At 45.9% G+C, this 13,760-nt stretch overlaps 1 protein-coding gene across 1 annotated transcript in view; it reads right to left on the reverse strand.

Annotated features, from left to right (window-relative positions):
* The window catches only part of SORCS3 (sortilin related VPS10 domain containing receptor 3), a 496,377-nt gene that overhangs the window by 40,052 nt on the left and 442,565 nt on the right, over window positions 1-13,760 (reverse strand). The window contains exons 15-18 of the mRNA XM_077821813.1: window positions 12,640-12,757; window positions 10,084-10,217; window positions 4,866-4,979; window positions 2,864-3,035 (exon numbers count right to left, since the gene is read on the reverse strand). Of these exons, the coding sequence (XP_077677939.1) occupies window positions 2,864-3,035; window positions 4,866-4,979; window positions 10,084-10,217; window positions 12,640-12,757 (538 nt within the window). The remainder of the gene's footprint in view (window positions 1-2,863; window positions 3,036-4,865; window positions 4,980-10,083; window positions 10,218-12,639; window positions 12,758-13,760) is intronic.

Here is a 13,760-nt window from a genome sequence, read left to right on the forward strand (position 1 = left end):
CCTTGCTTGCAACCTTATTCCTGTCTGTTTATCATTCTTTGTCTGCAGCTGTTCCGCTTGAGTTCCCTAATACATTGCTACTAGATTCCTAATTTTTAGATTGTCTGTTCTTTTCTGAACTCCCACTCAATAATGTCTCTACAAATCTTTATACCTTGTCAAATCTAAACAGATAAAAGAATCAGCCAGGTAGACGAGAAATTCCCATTGTGCAGAAGCAGGAGGAATATGAACCTATGCAAAGAGACACCGTCATCTCAGACTGGTTACAATGAATCATTTCATTGCATTATATTTTTAATGAAAAATATGTGGATGCTTAAAAAAACCCTCAGGTTAGAGAAAAGTATTAGAAGACAGCATGATACCATAGCTAGGTCACTAAACTGGGAGTCAGGAGAGATGGCTTCTGGTCCCAGATCTCACAGTGACACCAGCTTTGTGACTTTGGGCAAATCATTTCACCTCCCTAATACTGTTTCCCCTCCTACCCCTGCTCTGCCTTTTCTGTGAAGACTGTGAATGATTTGGGGCCAGGATGGTCTCTTTTTGTGTGTTTGTCCAGCACCTAGCTCAATGGGTCCTGATCTTGGTTGGGGTCTTTAGAAGATACCATAATGCACATAATTCATAATCATGGTATTTAGGTTAAAAGAAATCAATGACAAAAGTTTTACTTTTAAAAATATTAAAGCATCCCCTCTGTCCTTTGGGAACCTAAACACACCTCCATTGAATTAGAGTAGGAAAAATAGACCAGAAACAGACAATGAAGCTGACCAACGTGGTTTTATTGTCTGAGCTGACTGAAATGCACAAAGATAAACAAACAGAACACAGAATGCCAAGTAAACCTGATTTCTCAAATTCTCTCTTTCTTTTTACCATGGATGATTTAACACTTCTATTCTGATCCCATTTACACAATCTGCCCTGTTTATTGCGACCCAGGGAAGGCATTTGATAATTTCCCATGTTTCTTTCTTGCGTGCACATTCAGTGTCTGCCGGGAGATTTTTAACAAGGAAATTATGTTTTATTAAAGGTATCCACAAAATGGCAGTGTCCAAAATGGATACAGCTGGGATTTTTAAAGAAGCCTGATGGATTTAGGCCCCTAAATACCATTTACGTGGGATTTGGGTGCCTGATGTCCTTACACATGCCTTTGAAAATCGTCCTGAGAGCGTACCAAGAATCAGCGATCTGTTAAGGCTTTATGTCAATCCACTGCATGGTGGTGAAGTTTTCTGGACAAATGCACCCCAAACGAAGGCCTCCTTGCTGAATACAGAGAGGTATTAGGGGGAAAGCCACAGCAATCGATTATCCATGGGAGGTTGGCAAAGGGGATCAGAACAAAGGTCTGTGATTTCCAAAAGATCCTGACAAATCATGTGCCAAAGGCTCATGGCAACTACACGGTGGTTCAAGATGCCGCTCTGAGTGCCCTGGGGACTGGATCACTCAGGCATAATCCTCAGCCACATCAAGCTCTCCCTGGGTGCATCTGAATGAGGGAGGTGAAAGTGGTGCTAAGTCGCACCTCAACCTTCCCTGATCCCAAGGGCCAGCCCGTTAGGGGCTTTATACTGATGGGGACTGGCTAGGGGGCAGTGATCTCTGGCCCTGCCCCCTCTTACCCCCAGTCATGACCCAAGCCCAGGCGTGTTGGGGGCAGATTGGATGGCGCACAGCCAGCTGCAGTGGCTTTACCCCAGACCAGAGGAGTCCCAGCTGCCCTTCTGTAGCTGCCTGAGCAGTGTAACCACCCAGAAACAGGGCAGTGAGCTGGCCCCTCTACTTTGCCACAGATCATGAGCAGTGAAACCCACCCAGACACAGATTTCTCCATTGTGTCCTCAACTCTGACCTCCAGGGAGCTCCTCTGGGGGGAGAGAGTTGCTGAGCCTCTTGTGTTCTATTCGGCCATTGCCCTCTAAGCTGAGACTGTCAGACAGGAAACTAGGTAGTTGAAACCATAATGGGGATTTTTGCAACATGGTGAATTATCTCTCTAAGGTCCTCAATAGAGGCCATCAGGCAAAAGGTCCTTTTATTGCAACTGCTGTCAAGGACCCAGAAAAAGGCCTTATCCAGCAGATGTGGGGTTGGCCACAGAATCTGCCACCAGCTGCAGAACTGTGCAGCAAGACCTAAGCTAGCATTGTCCATTGATCTCTTGCACAGCACCTAGCACCATGGTCCATGACTAAGGCTCCTCAGCACTATTGCAATACAATACATGGCCATCATCACTTCCTATAGTATCAGAGGGGACTAGCAGCTAGCCAGAGGTATACTTACTTATTCAGGGCTTGCATCAATAGTGCAGAGGTCTAGAAGGGGAGTACCAGCATCACTCTGGCTTGGGACTTCCTTATGACCGTGACAGACAGAAGTGTTGCCTGGGTGCTATCTGTACTAACCACAAACTGGGCTAGTGTTTCAGAAGAAGGAAGAGGAGGGAGATGGTCTCAGCTGGATTTCTAAGCCCATCTGAAACGGCTGGATTTTCAAAGAGTCATACAGAAGTAAGGAGCCCAATTCCCATTGAAAGAATCAATGAGATTTGGGCATCTCACTGCTCTTTGTGTCTCCGAAAATCTTCCCCTACAATTATGCCCTATCCCGGAGTGACTTTCTACAGGCTTGGGCTAGCCAGCCCCGAGGCTGCTCCAGCCTTTTCATGATCCTAGCAGAGCTTTGCAGCCCTCCATGCATTAGGACATTCGTCATTCCATCCACCTTCTGTGAAAGGCTTGAAGTGTGGCCACCTGAATGCCATTCTCCTAATGAAGCCGGTAAATTAAAGGAAGGGGGCAGCCCACACTTCAGCGGTCCAATGAGCCCAGAGACCTACCTCTTCCATAAGGATGATGAAGGTGGTGTTGTGCCCTTGCTGGGCAAGCAGCTTGCCGTCGGTGGTGAGGACGTGCAGCCCACGCGGGGCTTTGCCCGGGCATTGCTCTGCTTTGGCCACATATTTCTCCCGCAGCCCGTCCGTGCAATTGTTAGAGACAATCCTCCGATACCTGGGGAACATGGACAATTCGGGTAGGGCTCGGGAGAGTAGGTTTTATTTTTATAATGTACGCATTTCAAAGAGCTGCCCCAGGCTGACAGCCCACACACTCCTGCTAGTGCTCCCCTCACATCAAAGAAAATCAAAGGCTTTATTAATTTGCAGAAGCCAAACAAATCACGATCCAGCCTTCTCTGGAGACCCCGGCTCCACCCATGAGAACAGATTCGTATTGTTGAGCCGAATCTCTACGTACCACTGAAAGCTGGAGAAGGCCTATTCAACTCCCTGTTCTGTCTCCTGCATTATAGCATTTCATTATGGTTTTGTTACACTGTGTCTGCTCCTATTCTGCTCCAAGGCACCCTGAATGATTTGGCAGGAGTTTTGTCCAGCTCAGTTTTAAATGATTCAAGGAGCAGGTTTCTCTTGGCTCCATTCAGAAGCAAAGCAAAGAGATTAGCTGCCTGTGAGGACACTTGGCAATTTGTTGCCTTGTTCCGGGAGATTAACCCTCCTAGTCATTGCCTCATAGAACTGGGGAAGGTGGGCAGGACTTCAGCAGCTCTTCCCACTCCAGTGCAGCCTTGCTGTCAGGGGCTCCCCCGGCTGCAGCCAGCCCACTTTAATGACAATCTTTCACCACGGAGTGGTTTCCTGAGAACTGTGAAGACGGCCTTACAGTAGCCCAATTTTCATTGGCAACCCTTCAGTAAACATCCGGCACTTGTGAGCAAATTGGTGAGCAGGGCATGGCACTCATAAGCAACCCTACAACCGACCTCCAAGTAAACATCTTCTGAGGCACACAAAGAATGTAAAAATGACAAACCAGCATCTTCAGCCCACTATTCCAGAGCAACCCTACCAAAACAAACCAGCATCTGCAGCCCAGCATGCCGGAGCGACCCTACCAAAACAAACCAGCATCTGCAGCCCAACGTGCCGGAGCGACCCTACCAAAACAAACCAGCATCTGCAGCCCAGCGTTCCAGAGCGACCCTACCAAAACAAACCAGTATCTGCAGCCCAGCGTGCCGGAGTGACCCTACCAAAACAAACCAGCATCTGCAGCCCAGCATTCCAGAGCGACCCTACCAAAACAAACCAGTATCTGCAGCCCAACGTGCCGGAGTGACCCTACCAAAACAAACCAGCATCTGCAGCCCTGCGTTCCAGAAAAACCCTATCAAAACAAACCAGCATTTTCAGCCTAACATTCTGGAGCCACCGTATCAAAACGAACCATTGGGCAGAGCCTGGTACTCATAAGCAACCTTGCGTCAGCCCTCAAAGCACACACAGCCTAAGAATATGAGGAATGTCATAGTAACAAACCAGTATGTGCAGACCTAGTGCTATGGGAACCCTACAATAACAAACTACTAAATACCCACAGTGAAGGCGGGAAAAATTGGTTAAGAATGCACAGCATAAATCCAAACTTCCTTAGGAGTTGTTATAAATACGAACAGTAAGAAAGAAACAAATTATATGAAAAATCACAGAAAACACCCTGAGCGTGTCCATTTACATGTTCTGCAGCTGCTCAGGTGGATATTTTGATTCGTACTTTAATTTTGCAGCAGTGGTGGCCTGAAGTGTGGGCTCCCAGGATCATATATCACTAGATAGCAATGTAATATCTACATGTCACTTATGTTAATGGACTTCTCTCAGTGGCTGAGGAGTGAGGCACAGTTCCATATAGATGATGCTGCAAAAAAGCAACTCGCAAATAAGGCTGGAAAACCGCCAGGCAGGGTAGAGATAACGCTAATGGTCCAGACTTACTGTAAATACAAAAAGGTCACCAAAAGCGAGAGCCAGCTGGACTTACCCAGTGCTGTTCAGGTAGCTCTGGCCGAGACTGCAGTCTTTTGGCAAGGAGGACGGGTTGAACCAGAAAGCTGGGATGCACTGGTTGTTACTGTGCCTTTCATAGCCATAGTCACTATGGAAACAGAAAGGTAACGAGGAGCATAATCAGATCATAATAGTTAAGCCCTGGAACAGGTTACCTGAGGAGGCTGTGGAATCCCCAACATTGGTGGTTAAGAACAGATCAGACAAGCACTTGTCAGGGATGGTCCAGGTACACTTAATCATGCCCTCGTGCATTGGGATGGACTAGATGACCTCTTGAGGTCCCGGCCAGCCCTACAAGTTCTAAGATTCTATGTGCCATGGGTAACCACAATCTCCGGGAATCACTTATTTACTAGAGCTGGCTAGGAAATTTGAGCTAACTTCCTTTTCCCCAACAAAAACAAGCTTTACTTTTAATTATGATAACTTTTGTGAAAGAGAAAATGCAGGGGTTTTGACAAGCCATGCTATTTATTGGGGAACAGGCTGTTCTTTCTACTCATGCTGCCTTATAGTCCATCAATAGGTATCCAAACTTGGAGTCCTTGTTCCGATTTCACTGTGTCCTTTCTTGATCAAAACTCCCAGGGGTGTCAGAAGGAGTCTTGACTCACAGCAAAGTAAAACCAGAGTAACTGATTCAGCAAAGCTCTTAAATATATCCTTAACTTTAAATGCATGCTTAAGTCCATCCAGATTCAGCAGCACACATGCTTAAGCCCCATTGACTTTGTTTTGGGCATTAAGCATATTGGAATGGATTTAAACACATGATTAAGTGATTTGCTGATCTGGACCCCAGTGAGTGCCCAAATTAGGGAGGCTAATACTATGCTAAGCAGCACTGAACACTGAACCTGGAAGCATGGAACACCCAGTCGATGGGCTTTGCTACAGAATGTGGAAGAATGTAGCCCCAGAAAGCTTTGCTGAATGGCAAGCATTGCAGAACTTCGGAAGATTGTTGTTCCATGTGGTGGCAAGAGAGGAAGAAAATCTGATTCACTTCTAGCTTTCTTTAAAATAAGTAAACCTATAGCCTTTTAATTTTTTGCATTTTCTTTGGTTCCATGAACCAAACCACATTCCAGGATCTCGCCACATTCATGACAGGGAAGCGTTTCACAAGGCACAAAATGCCAGGAGCTGATCTTGAATGATTAGCAGAGGGATAAAGATTAACAGCATGCCTGAACAGTGACAGGTTAACTCAGCAAACAAGGACATGATTGATGCCTGTCCAAAACAGCACTTACAACAAACAGTGGAGCTGCCCTAGTAATCTAATGGTTACACAACAGAAGGTTCCCTGCAGCTGGGAGCGTACCCCCAGAGCTCAGACTCCCAGGGTCAGGCAAGCTTGAACTCTGGTGACTGGCTTGAGAGCTGCCACATCCACACTGCTATTTTTACCATGCTAGCTTGAGCCCTGCTACAGTGAGTCTGTCTACCCAGGCTGGGAGGCTCACTCCCAGCTCCAGTGTAGACATACCTTTACTGTCATGCACAGGGGGAGGAATCCAGCTCACCGATCCCTCCCTGTGTATGACAGTAAAGGGGATGGAAACACACCCAGCTGTCCTCCCAAATGATGAAGTCACAGGGCTGATCAGAAGCAGAATGAAGTCAATGGGAGTCTTTTCATTAGTTTTGGTGGGCTTTGGATCAGATCCTCTAGGCCTCCCTCTGTGGCTAGCTGCAGCTAACGTGGGGATTTTTAGATAAAGATGAGGAATAAAAAAAAATGATCACGAAGTTCATCTCACAACAAGCCAACCAACTCCAGCACTATGGGAACCACAGACGTCACGAAAGCTCCACATGCCCTGTTATGCTCTTGGTTTTATCCAGGAGCATGCTAGAGTCAGAACGGAAAGCTTCAGAGAAGGGTTTTAGTAAGATAAATTCACTGTGCAGCCTCACGGTTGCCAGTATTCTTTGGAGGACAGAGATTTCCGAGCTGCATAAAAAGGTTCAGAAATTCCCTAATGCTCTTTGTCGCAACGTTCCATTTAATCATTCTCAGAGGGTCAGCCTGGCACAGTAAAGAATGCCTGGCAGTGACTGCGTAATTAAAGATGTTCAGGAGGAGCCGTACTTTGCCCAAAAGACTAAAAGAGCTGCATAAATATTTAATAAAATTAAAGACAACATTGCTGTATGCCCCGAAGACTGTGGGCTCATTCATTAACTTCTGGTAATTGTATATTAAAATCTCACATGCTGCCCACCTTCCCTCTTGCAAGCCCCAGGGTTTGCATAAGTTAGGGAAATAATCACATCCAGCTGCTTCTCTGTCTTTCCTTTCTTGACAGAGTAAGTAAAGAACGGGGGTGGGGGGGAATACCAGCACATATTTTAATAACATTTCTCAGTTCCATTGTTTCTGCACAAGGCAAGAGTTTGATTTTTAAAATGATTATGTCTGTGTGTGTCTGCAGCCACAGCTATGCCCTCACTGTATCTATCCACCCGCTTCGCACCAGGTTAGCAAACCCATGTGGTTTCATCTATAATTGGGGTCTTGCCCTGAAAAGTGACTAAGCCATAAGGACACGGTGGAGTTCCACGTGTCTTGCCCTTCAATGACTCCCAATGAGAGCTCTTCAGCTTACTTGTTAAATAAGGACTGGCCAAGATTTCCAAAACGGACTGGTGACTTTGGGTGCCCAACTTGAGATGTCCGGAAGGACCATGTTTTTCAGAATGTGTTCAGTGCCATCCTATGAAAATCAGGCCCCTTAAAATATCGCCGGTTGGGCATCCAAAATGGAGGTGCCCCAAATCACTAGCCACTGTTGAAACTCTTTGCTGCATTCTCCCCCCCCTCCCCCCAGTAACTGTCAGCCCTGCAAACTCAACCTAGGATTGGAACGTGAACTGGTTCTTTCTGGCCCGTGCATCACCATCAATGAAGATTCAGCACTCAGAAGCCAGTTATGGATTCTGTTGAGGCTGTACAAGCTGGACTAGAATCCAGCTGTCTCCACTATAGTTATGTTGGCTCTGCAGGGTAACAGGAGAATAAGGCAGTAAAACCTTATTTTAGTGTGTAAGGTAGGTGGAAATGATACTGACTAGATACAGGAAGTGGGTCCAATAAGAAGGTGCCATTTTTACGGTCACTTTCCCAGGTACAACTGCATTTTAAGGCCAAATAAGCTAGAGTAGCTTTGCACTTCAGCCTTAAAAATACACCAATCTGAACTCTGGAATGAGAAAGCAGGAACGCTTCAAAGCAGTAACCAACCAGACAAACACAAAAGCATCTGTGCAGATCAGTGACAGGCTGAGCACAGTGGCGGAAGCAAATTATGTGGTATGGGTAAATGATGCAGGGACGTTCGGTGCTTATTGTAAAATGTTAGCTTTTCTCGTTAAGAGTGAGAACAGAACCCAACGTGCCACATCTCTCGGGATAATCCAGAAGAGTCTTAGATTTCATTGCTGCATTAGGAATAAGTGAACAATTGGTTCAGCAAAAATGAAAAAAAATCTACCTGATGTCCCTGAACCTTTGTTCAGACCAACCACCACTGATATTCAGAAAAAGGCAGCTACCTTTCTTCACATTATTTCTCATTTTGGTCGCACCTGGTGCATGTCCAGATCCCAGCCAAGGCTGTACCAGGAAGTCTTGAAAAAAAACTATGGATCAGATCCTCAGCTAGCGTATATTGGCATAGCTGCACAGATGTCATGCAGGAGACATGAATGGAATCCAGCCTAAGAAGTCATCAGTGAATTTAGTTGACTTTCACCAGCTGAGGATTTGGTCCTGCCTACTTAACTGGAAGCAGGAAATGAAAACACCTTCCCAAGACAACCTCTTCTTGTTGCATTCTCAGCCCAGTTTAGCTGTCCAAGAGGTGCAGGCAGTTAGGTGTGACAAAGTTCCTGCTCTACCTTGGTGGGTCTTGCACTTATTGGCGGATATGCTCGCCTTGGAGCTTCACGGCAGCCCTCAGCTTGTCCGTTTTTCTGAATTCACAGTCCAGGTCGACTCCTCCTGTGTCTGACCAGGAGTTGGGAGGATTTGGGGGGAACCCAGGCCTGCCCTCTACTCCGGGTTCCAGCCCAGGGCCCTGTGGAATGCAGCTGTCGAGAGTGCCTCCTGGAACAGCTGTGCGACAGCTACAACTCCCTGGGTTACTTCCCCATGGCCTCCTCCCAACACCTTCTTTATCCTCACCATAGGACCGTCCTCCTGGTGTCTGATAATGCTTGTACTCCTCAGTCCTCCAACAGTCCGTGTTCTCACTCTCAGCTCCTAGTGCCTCTTGCTCCCAGCTCTTTACATGCACACCACAAACTGAAGTGAGCTCCTTTTTAAAACCCAGGTACCCTGATTAGCCTGCCTTAATTGATTCTAGCAGCTTCTTGATTGGCTGCAGGTGTTCTAATCAGCCTGTCTTAATTGTCTCCAGAAGGTTCCTGATTGTTCTGGAACCTTCCTGGTTACCTTACCCAGGGAAAAGGGACCTACTTAGCCTGGGGCTAATATATCTGCCTTCTATTACTCTTCTATAGCCATCTGGCCTGACCCTGTCACATAGGGCATTCATCCGAACTGCTGGGTATTTGTGCCTGCCCCCCGAAACCTTGTGTGTACCCCCACCCTTTTGAGAATCATCTGTTGTTAGTCACCCCTTAGCATCCTCCTGCAGAAATTCCAGACACGGACACTTTCCCAAAATTTAAGAGCAACATCAGGGTTTTTTTAAAAACCTCAAAGCAGTTTGGAATTTTACAATGCCATTAACTTGAAACATCAGTATTTATGCAAAGCAGCCTGTGACTTCTGACAGGCCCACGCTGCACGGGGGTGTGAAAGAAGCCGATCTGGCTTTTGCTGTTGACATTTCTTAATAAAGTCTCACTGAAAAGCAATAACAATTTCCCAGGCTAAAATGAAAAACATTGCCCTGTTTTGCACGATGCGGCTTCAAGTGGCTACAGAAGTCAAGTGAGGCTGAAATTCCTTCCCTGTAGGGGCACCCTTTGGAGGGGAAACTCTCCCTTCAAGGTACAACTCATGCAGTCCTTTGTTAGAATGATCTGCAAAAAAATGTCCCTTAGCACCTTACAGCCCACTCTTGGAATTCCATATACATCGAGCCAGCTGGTTCGGATCAGGCACAGAACCAGCAGCAGCAGGAGCACTAGTTATAACGGGTCAGAATACTTACCACTCGAAGTCCCATTCAGAACAGATGCAAGGCTCCGATACAACAGTTCTGGAGTAGTCTCGACCCAGGGCACACTGGGCTCCAGGCTTGCGTTTCTTATAGATCTTCCTCTCTCCCATGACACAAGGCTCAACCTTTGGCAGCGAAACCATCATGGATTAGAAAGAGAAGAACATGGAGGATTTCTAGTCTTTGCCCAACCACTGTTACTATACAGCAGGATATCAAAGCATCGTGGGGGATGATTTCCAAAGGGCAGTTAAGCACTCTTTGAAAATTAGGAGGGGTTCATGCTTAATTCCCATTTACACCTTTAAAAAGTTCCTCTGTACAAACTTCAGATCAAGTCTCCCAGACTCCTAACTCCCATTTACACCTTCATGAACCTCCCCCTACACTAACTTCATCAAACTCTCCCACCGTCCGCCCCCTTGTGCCTCACCCGTTATTGAAACAGAACCAATTATTTCTGTTTTGCGTATGGCAAAAGTCATGCATCATCGAGTGCATCGTCTAAGGTCAAGCAGAGTCAGCGACAAAGCTCAGAGTAGAACCCAGGAGTCCTGACTCCTCCTCCTCTTCCCAGTACCCCTTACTGCCTTGTAGCACTCGGTCATTTTCTTCTAGTGCTATGTAGGGGCTTAAGGCTGAGGTTTTCTAAAGCACTACGAGAGGAAGTTTGAAGGAAAGTTTGACCAGATACAGATTATTTAAGTGAATTACCATAAATCATCTTTTCTCTTAAGTTGAAACAACTTGTTTGGGCCCCCCCACCCCAAAAACCGAATCAACCCAAACCAAAATGCACAATTACATTCCTTATCTTTCTCATGATTATAGATTGCCAAGATGATCCCATGGTATGAAGAATGAGGGAGTTATTATACGCATTACTTTTTATAAAGATCAAGTTTTACCTGTTTGCTATTATCCTGCCTGACTGCACAGAGCTAAATTAAAGGAGGCTGTTGCTGGAGATGAAGCTCAGGCAGAAAGATACAGAAACTGCAGCAAGCCAGCCATCTCTCCCAAGTTACAGAGGAGGTAACCAGGCTGAATGGAACTTACAAGAATTTGCAAGGGAAGATTGCTGTGTAGGTCAGACCCACGCATATAGACTTTCTCTGTCGTCTCCCTTTGCACTGCGTGCTACGTTCCTTTGGGTGAATACATAATGCTTTGTTTTGAAGAAGCTGGGTTTGAGACACTTTGATCAGAAGCTGTCACAGGAACCCAGAGGAAAAGGGCTTCCAGGTACCAAACACAGTTGACCCTGTCGTGTTAAGGCGGCGGGTAAGAAGAAAAGAGGAGGGGGGCAGCCCAGAGATGCAGTCTAAGAAAGGTAGGATGAAGATAGTGAAACCTGAGGTGAACCTCAGAGGGACTAGAAGGGGTCCAAGTAGTTTGCCCAGACAGATTAGCAGATGCTTTCCCCTTACTTCATTTTATTTATTCTGTGTTGTGGCTCTATCCACATGGTATATTCCAGGTTCCATGATGCTCATTTCTAATGCATCTTCTCTTGCTGATTTCGTTCAGTGACATCACAGTTTCAGTGTTTGTAATGTCACTTCATCACCATGGAAAGGACTGTGACATCACAGTGTAGTCATTTTGCCAAGGACCCCAACCCTACAAACAACTCCCCGAAGGACAGGACTGCATTAACTCCCAGTGGCTTCCCAAGGCCCCAAATGAACCTAATGTGATAATAAGCCAGGTGATTACAGAAGAGAAAGTGTATATACATGTAATAAAATAATAATTTGGTCTTCTCTGTCCTCTTCCAGTAAAGGGCTCCCGAGAATTTTCCAAACTTCTGTGAGATAAGTAGATACTTTTATATCCATTTTACAGATTGGGAAACTGAGGCACGGAGACAGGAAATGACTTGCCTGAGTCAATGGTAGAGCCAAAAATAGACTCCAGATCTCTTAGATTTAACTCCAAGACCTTACTTTAAATCAGCAATGAGGAACAGCACATGCTAGTGGAAGGGAACTTTTAAACATTGTTACATGTTTAAAAGTACACTGGCATGGAGCTGAAGTTCTTTACCCTTTTTTCTGGGTTCAAAACTATCAGGTGACAGAATTCCTCTGTTGGAGTCTCCCTAGTGACTGATCCAATGATTTTAGGTTAGTTTATGTAAGTGGGCCAGATTCCTGTTTACACTAAGGCCCCTTTATACTTCTCTGGCAGTGTCAAGGGGCCGTAACATGGGAGTACATTACGTTACAGGCCCCTATTACACTGTGAGAGTGGTGGAAAGGGACCTTAGGGCAAATGAGACTCTAGCTCAGTGTGTTTCACTATGATCTCCTTGCATTCCAAAGCACAAGTTGCATCTAACCTAGATTTAATGCCATTCTGGAAAAGCAGCAGGAGGAACGATTTGAAATATGCAATAGCTATAGGTCAGAATCGCCTCACTGATTTGATGAATGCTAGATCCTTCCCTTTCTAAACAACAGAGCAGGCTCCTGCCCCCGAACACTCTGCGCTTGAAAGGCAGTGTTGTGCCCCATAAAAGACTGCGTAGAGAGTCAATAGTACCTGATTGTGCAGGTGCCAGGTCTGGTAGTCCTCTTTGTTGCACCTCCTGCTGAAGATGGATTTGTAGTCCACTTTGACCAGCTGCCATTCAGAGCGGAGACTGAAGTGGCCAAAAATTCTGAGCATTGGAAAAGAGAGAAAGGCATACACACCGTCAGCCATGGAAATACAGAGCCTCCATACAAAAGTGAACCCAAGGGTGGAAACCGACACAGAATCCTAGAACTCATTACAAGAAAAGAACGTAAGACCAGCCATACTGGATCAGACCAAAGGTCCATCTAGCCCAGTATCCTTCCGACAGTGGCCAATGCCAGATGCCCCAGAGGGAATGAACAGAACAGGTAACCGTAAAGTGATCCATTCCCTGTCGCCCATTCACAGCTCCTGGCAAACAGAGGCTAGGGACACCATCCCTGCCCAACCTGGCTAATAGCTATTGATGAATTTGTCCTCCATGAATTTATCTAGTTCTTTTTGGAACCCTGAGCCTTAACCTTCCTGTGCCTCAGTTTCCAATCATCTGTTTGTACGTGGCATCCTGTTCTCGGTTCCTTTGTGTATCCTGTCTTATTAGAGTGTAATGGATACACAATGGACATACTCCTCCTGTATATCTGTATAGCACCTGGCATAATGGGGTCCTGATGTGAGCTGTGGCTTTTAGACACTCCTGTCATACATATAATTATAATAAGGAGTAGCCCTATTAAAGCCAATGGAATTACTCAACTGAATACAGTTATACGTGTATTTATAGGATCAGGTCCTTTCTGAGTTGACACATTCTCACTGGTGTTAAATATTCTGATTGTACAAAAAGGAGAGAAAACCCAAATGTTAAAAAAATCACTACGCAGCGAAGAATCAAATGAAAACAGAGACCAACGTGATGAAGGTGCTTAGAACATAAGAACGGCCATACTGGATCAGACTAATGGTCCATCCACCCCAGTATGCTGTCTTCCACCAGTGGCTATTGCCAGATTCTTCAAAGGGAATGAACAGAACAGGGAAATCATCAAGTGATCCATCCCCTGTCGTTCAATCCCAGCTTCTGGCAGTCGGGCTTGGTAAACATGATGCAAGATGAGGGCCTGCAAAGACTGCAAACTACCATC

This window comes from Eretmochelys imbricata, chromosome 7 (genome assembly GCF_965152235.1).
Source record: "Eretmochelys imbricata isolate rEreImb1 chromosome 7, rEreImb1.hap1, whole genome shotgun sequence".
In the NCBI taxonomy this organism is placed as follows: Eukaryota; Metazoa; Chordata; order Testudines; family Cheloniidae; genus Eretmochelys; species Eretmochelys imbricata.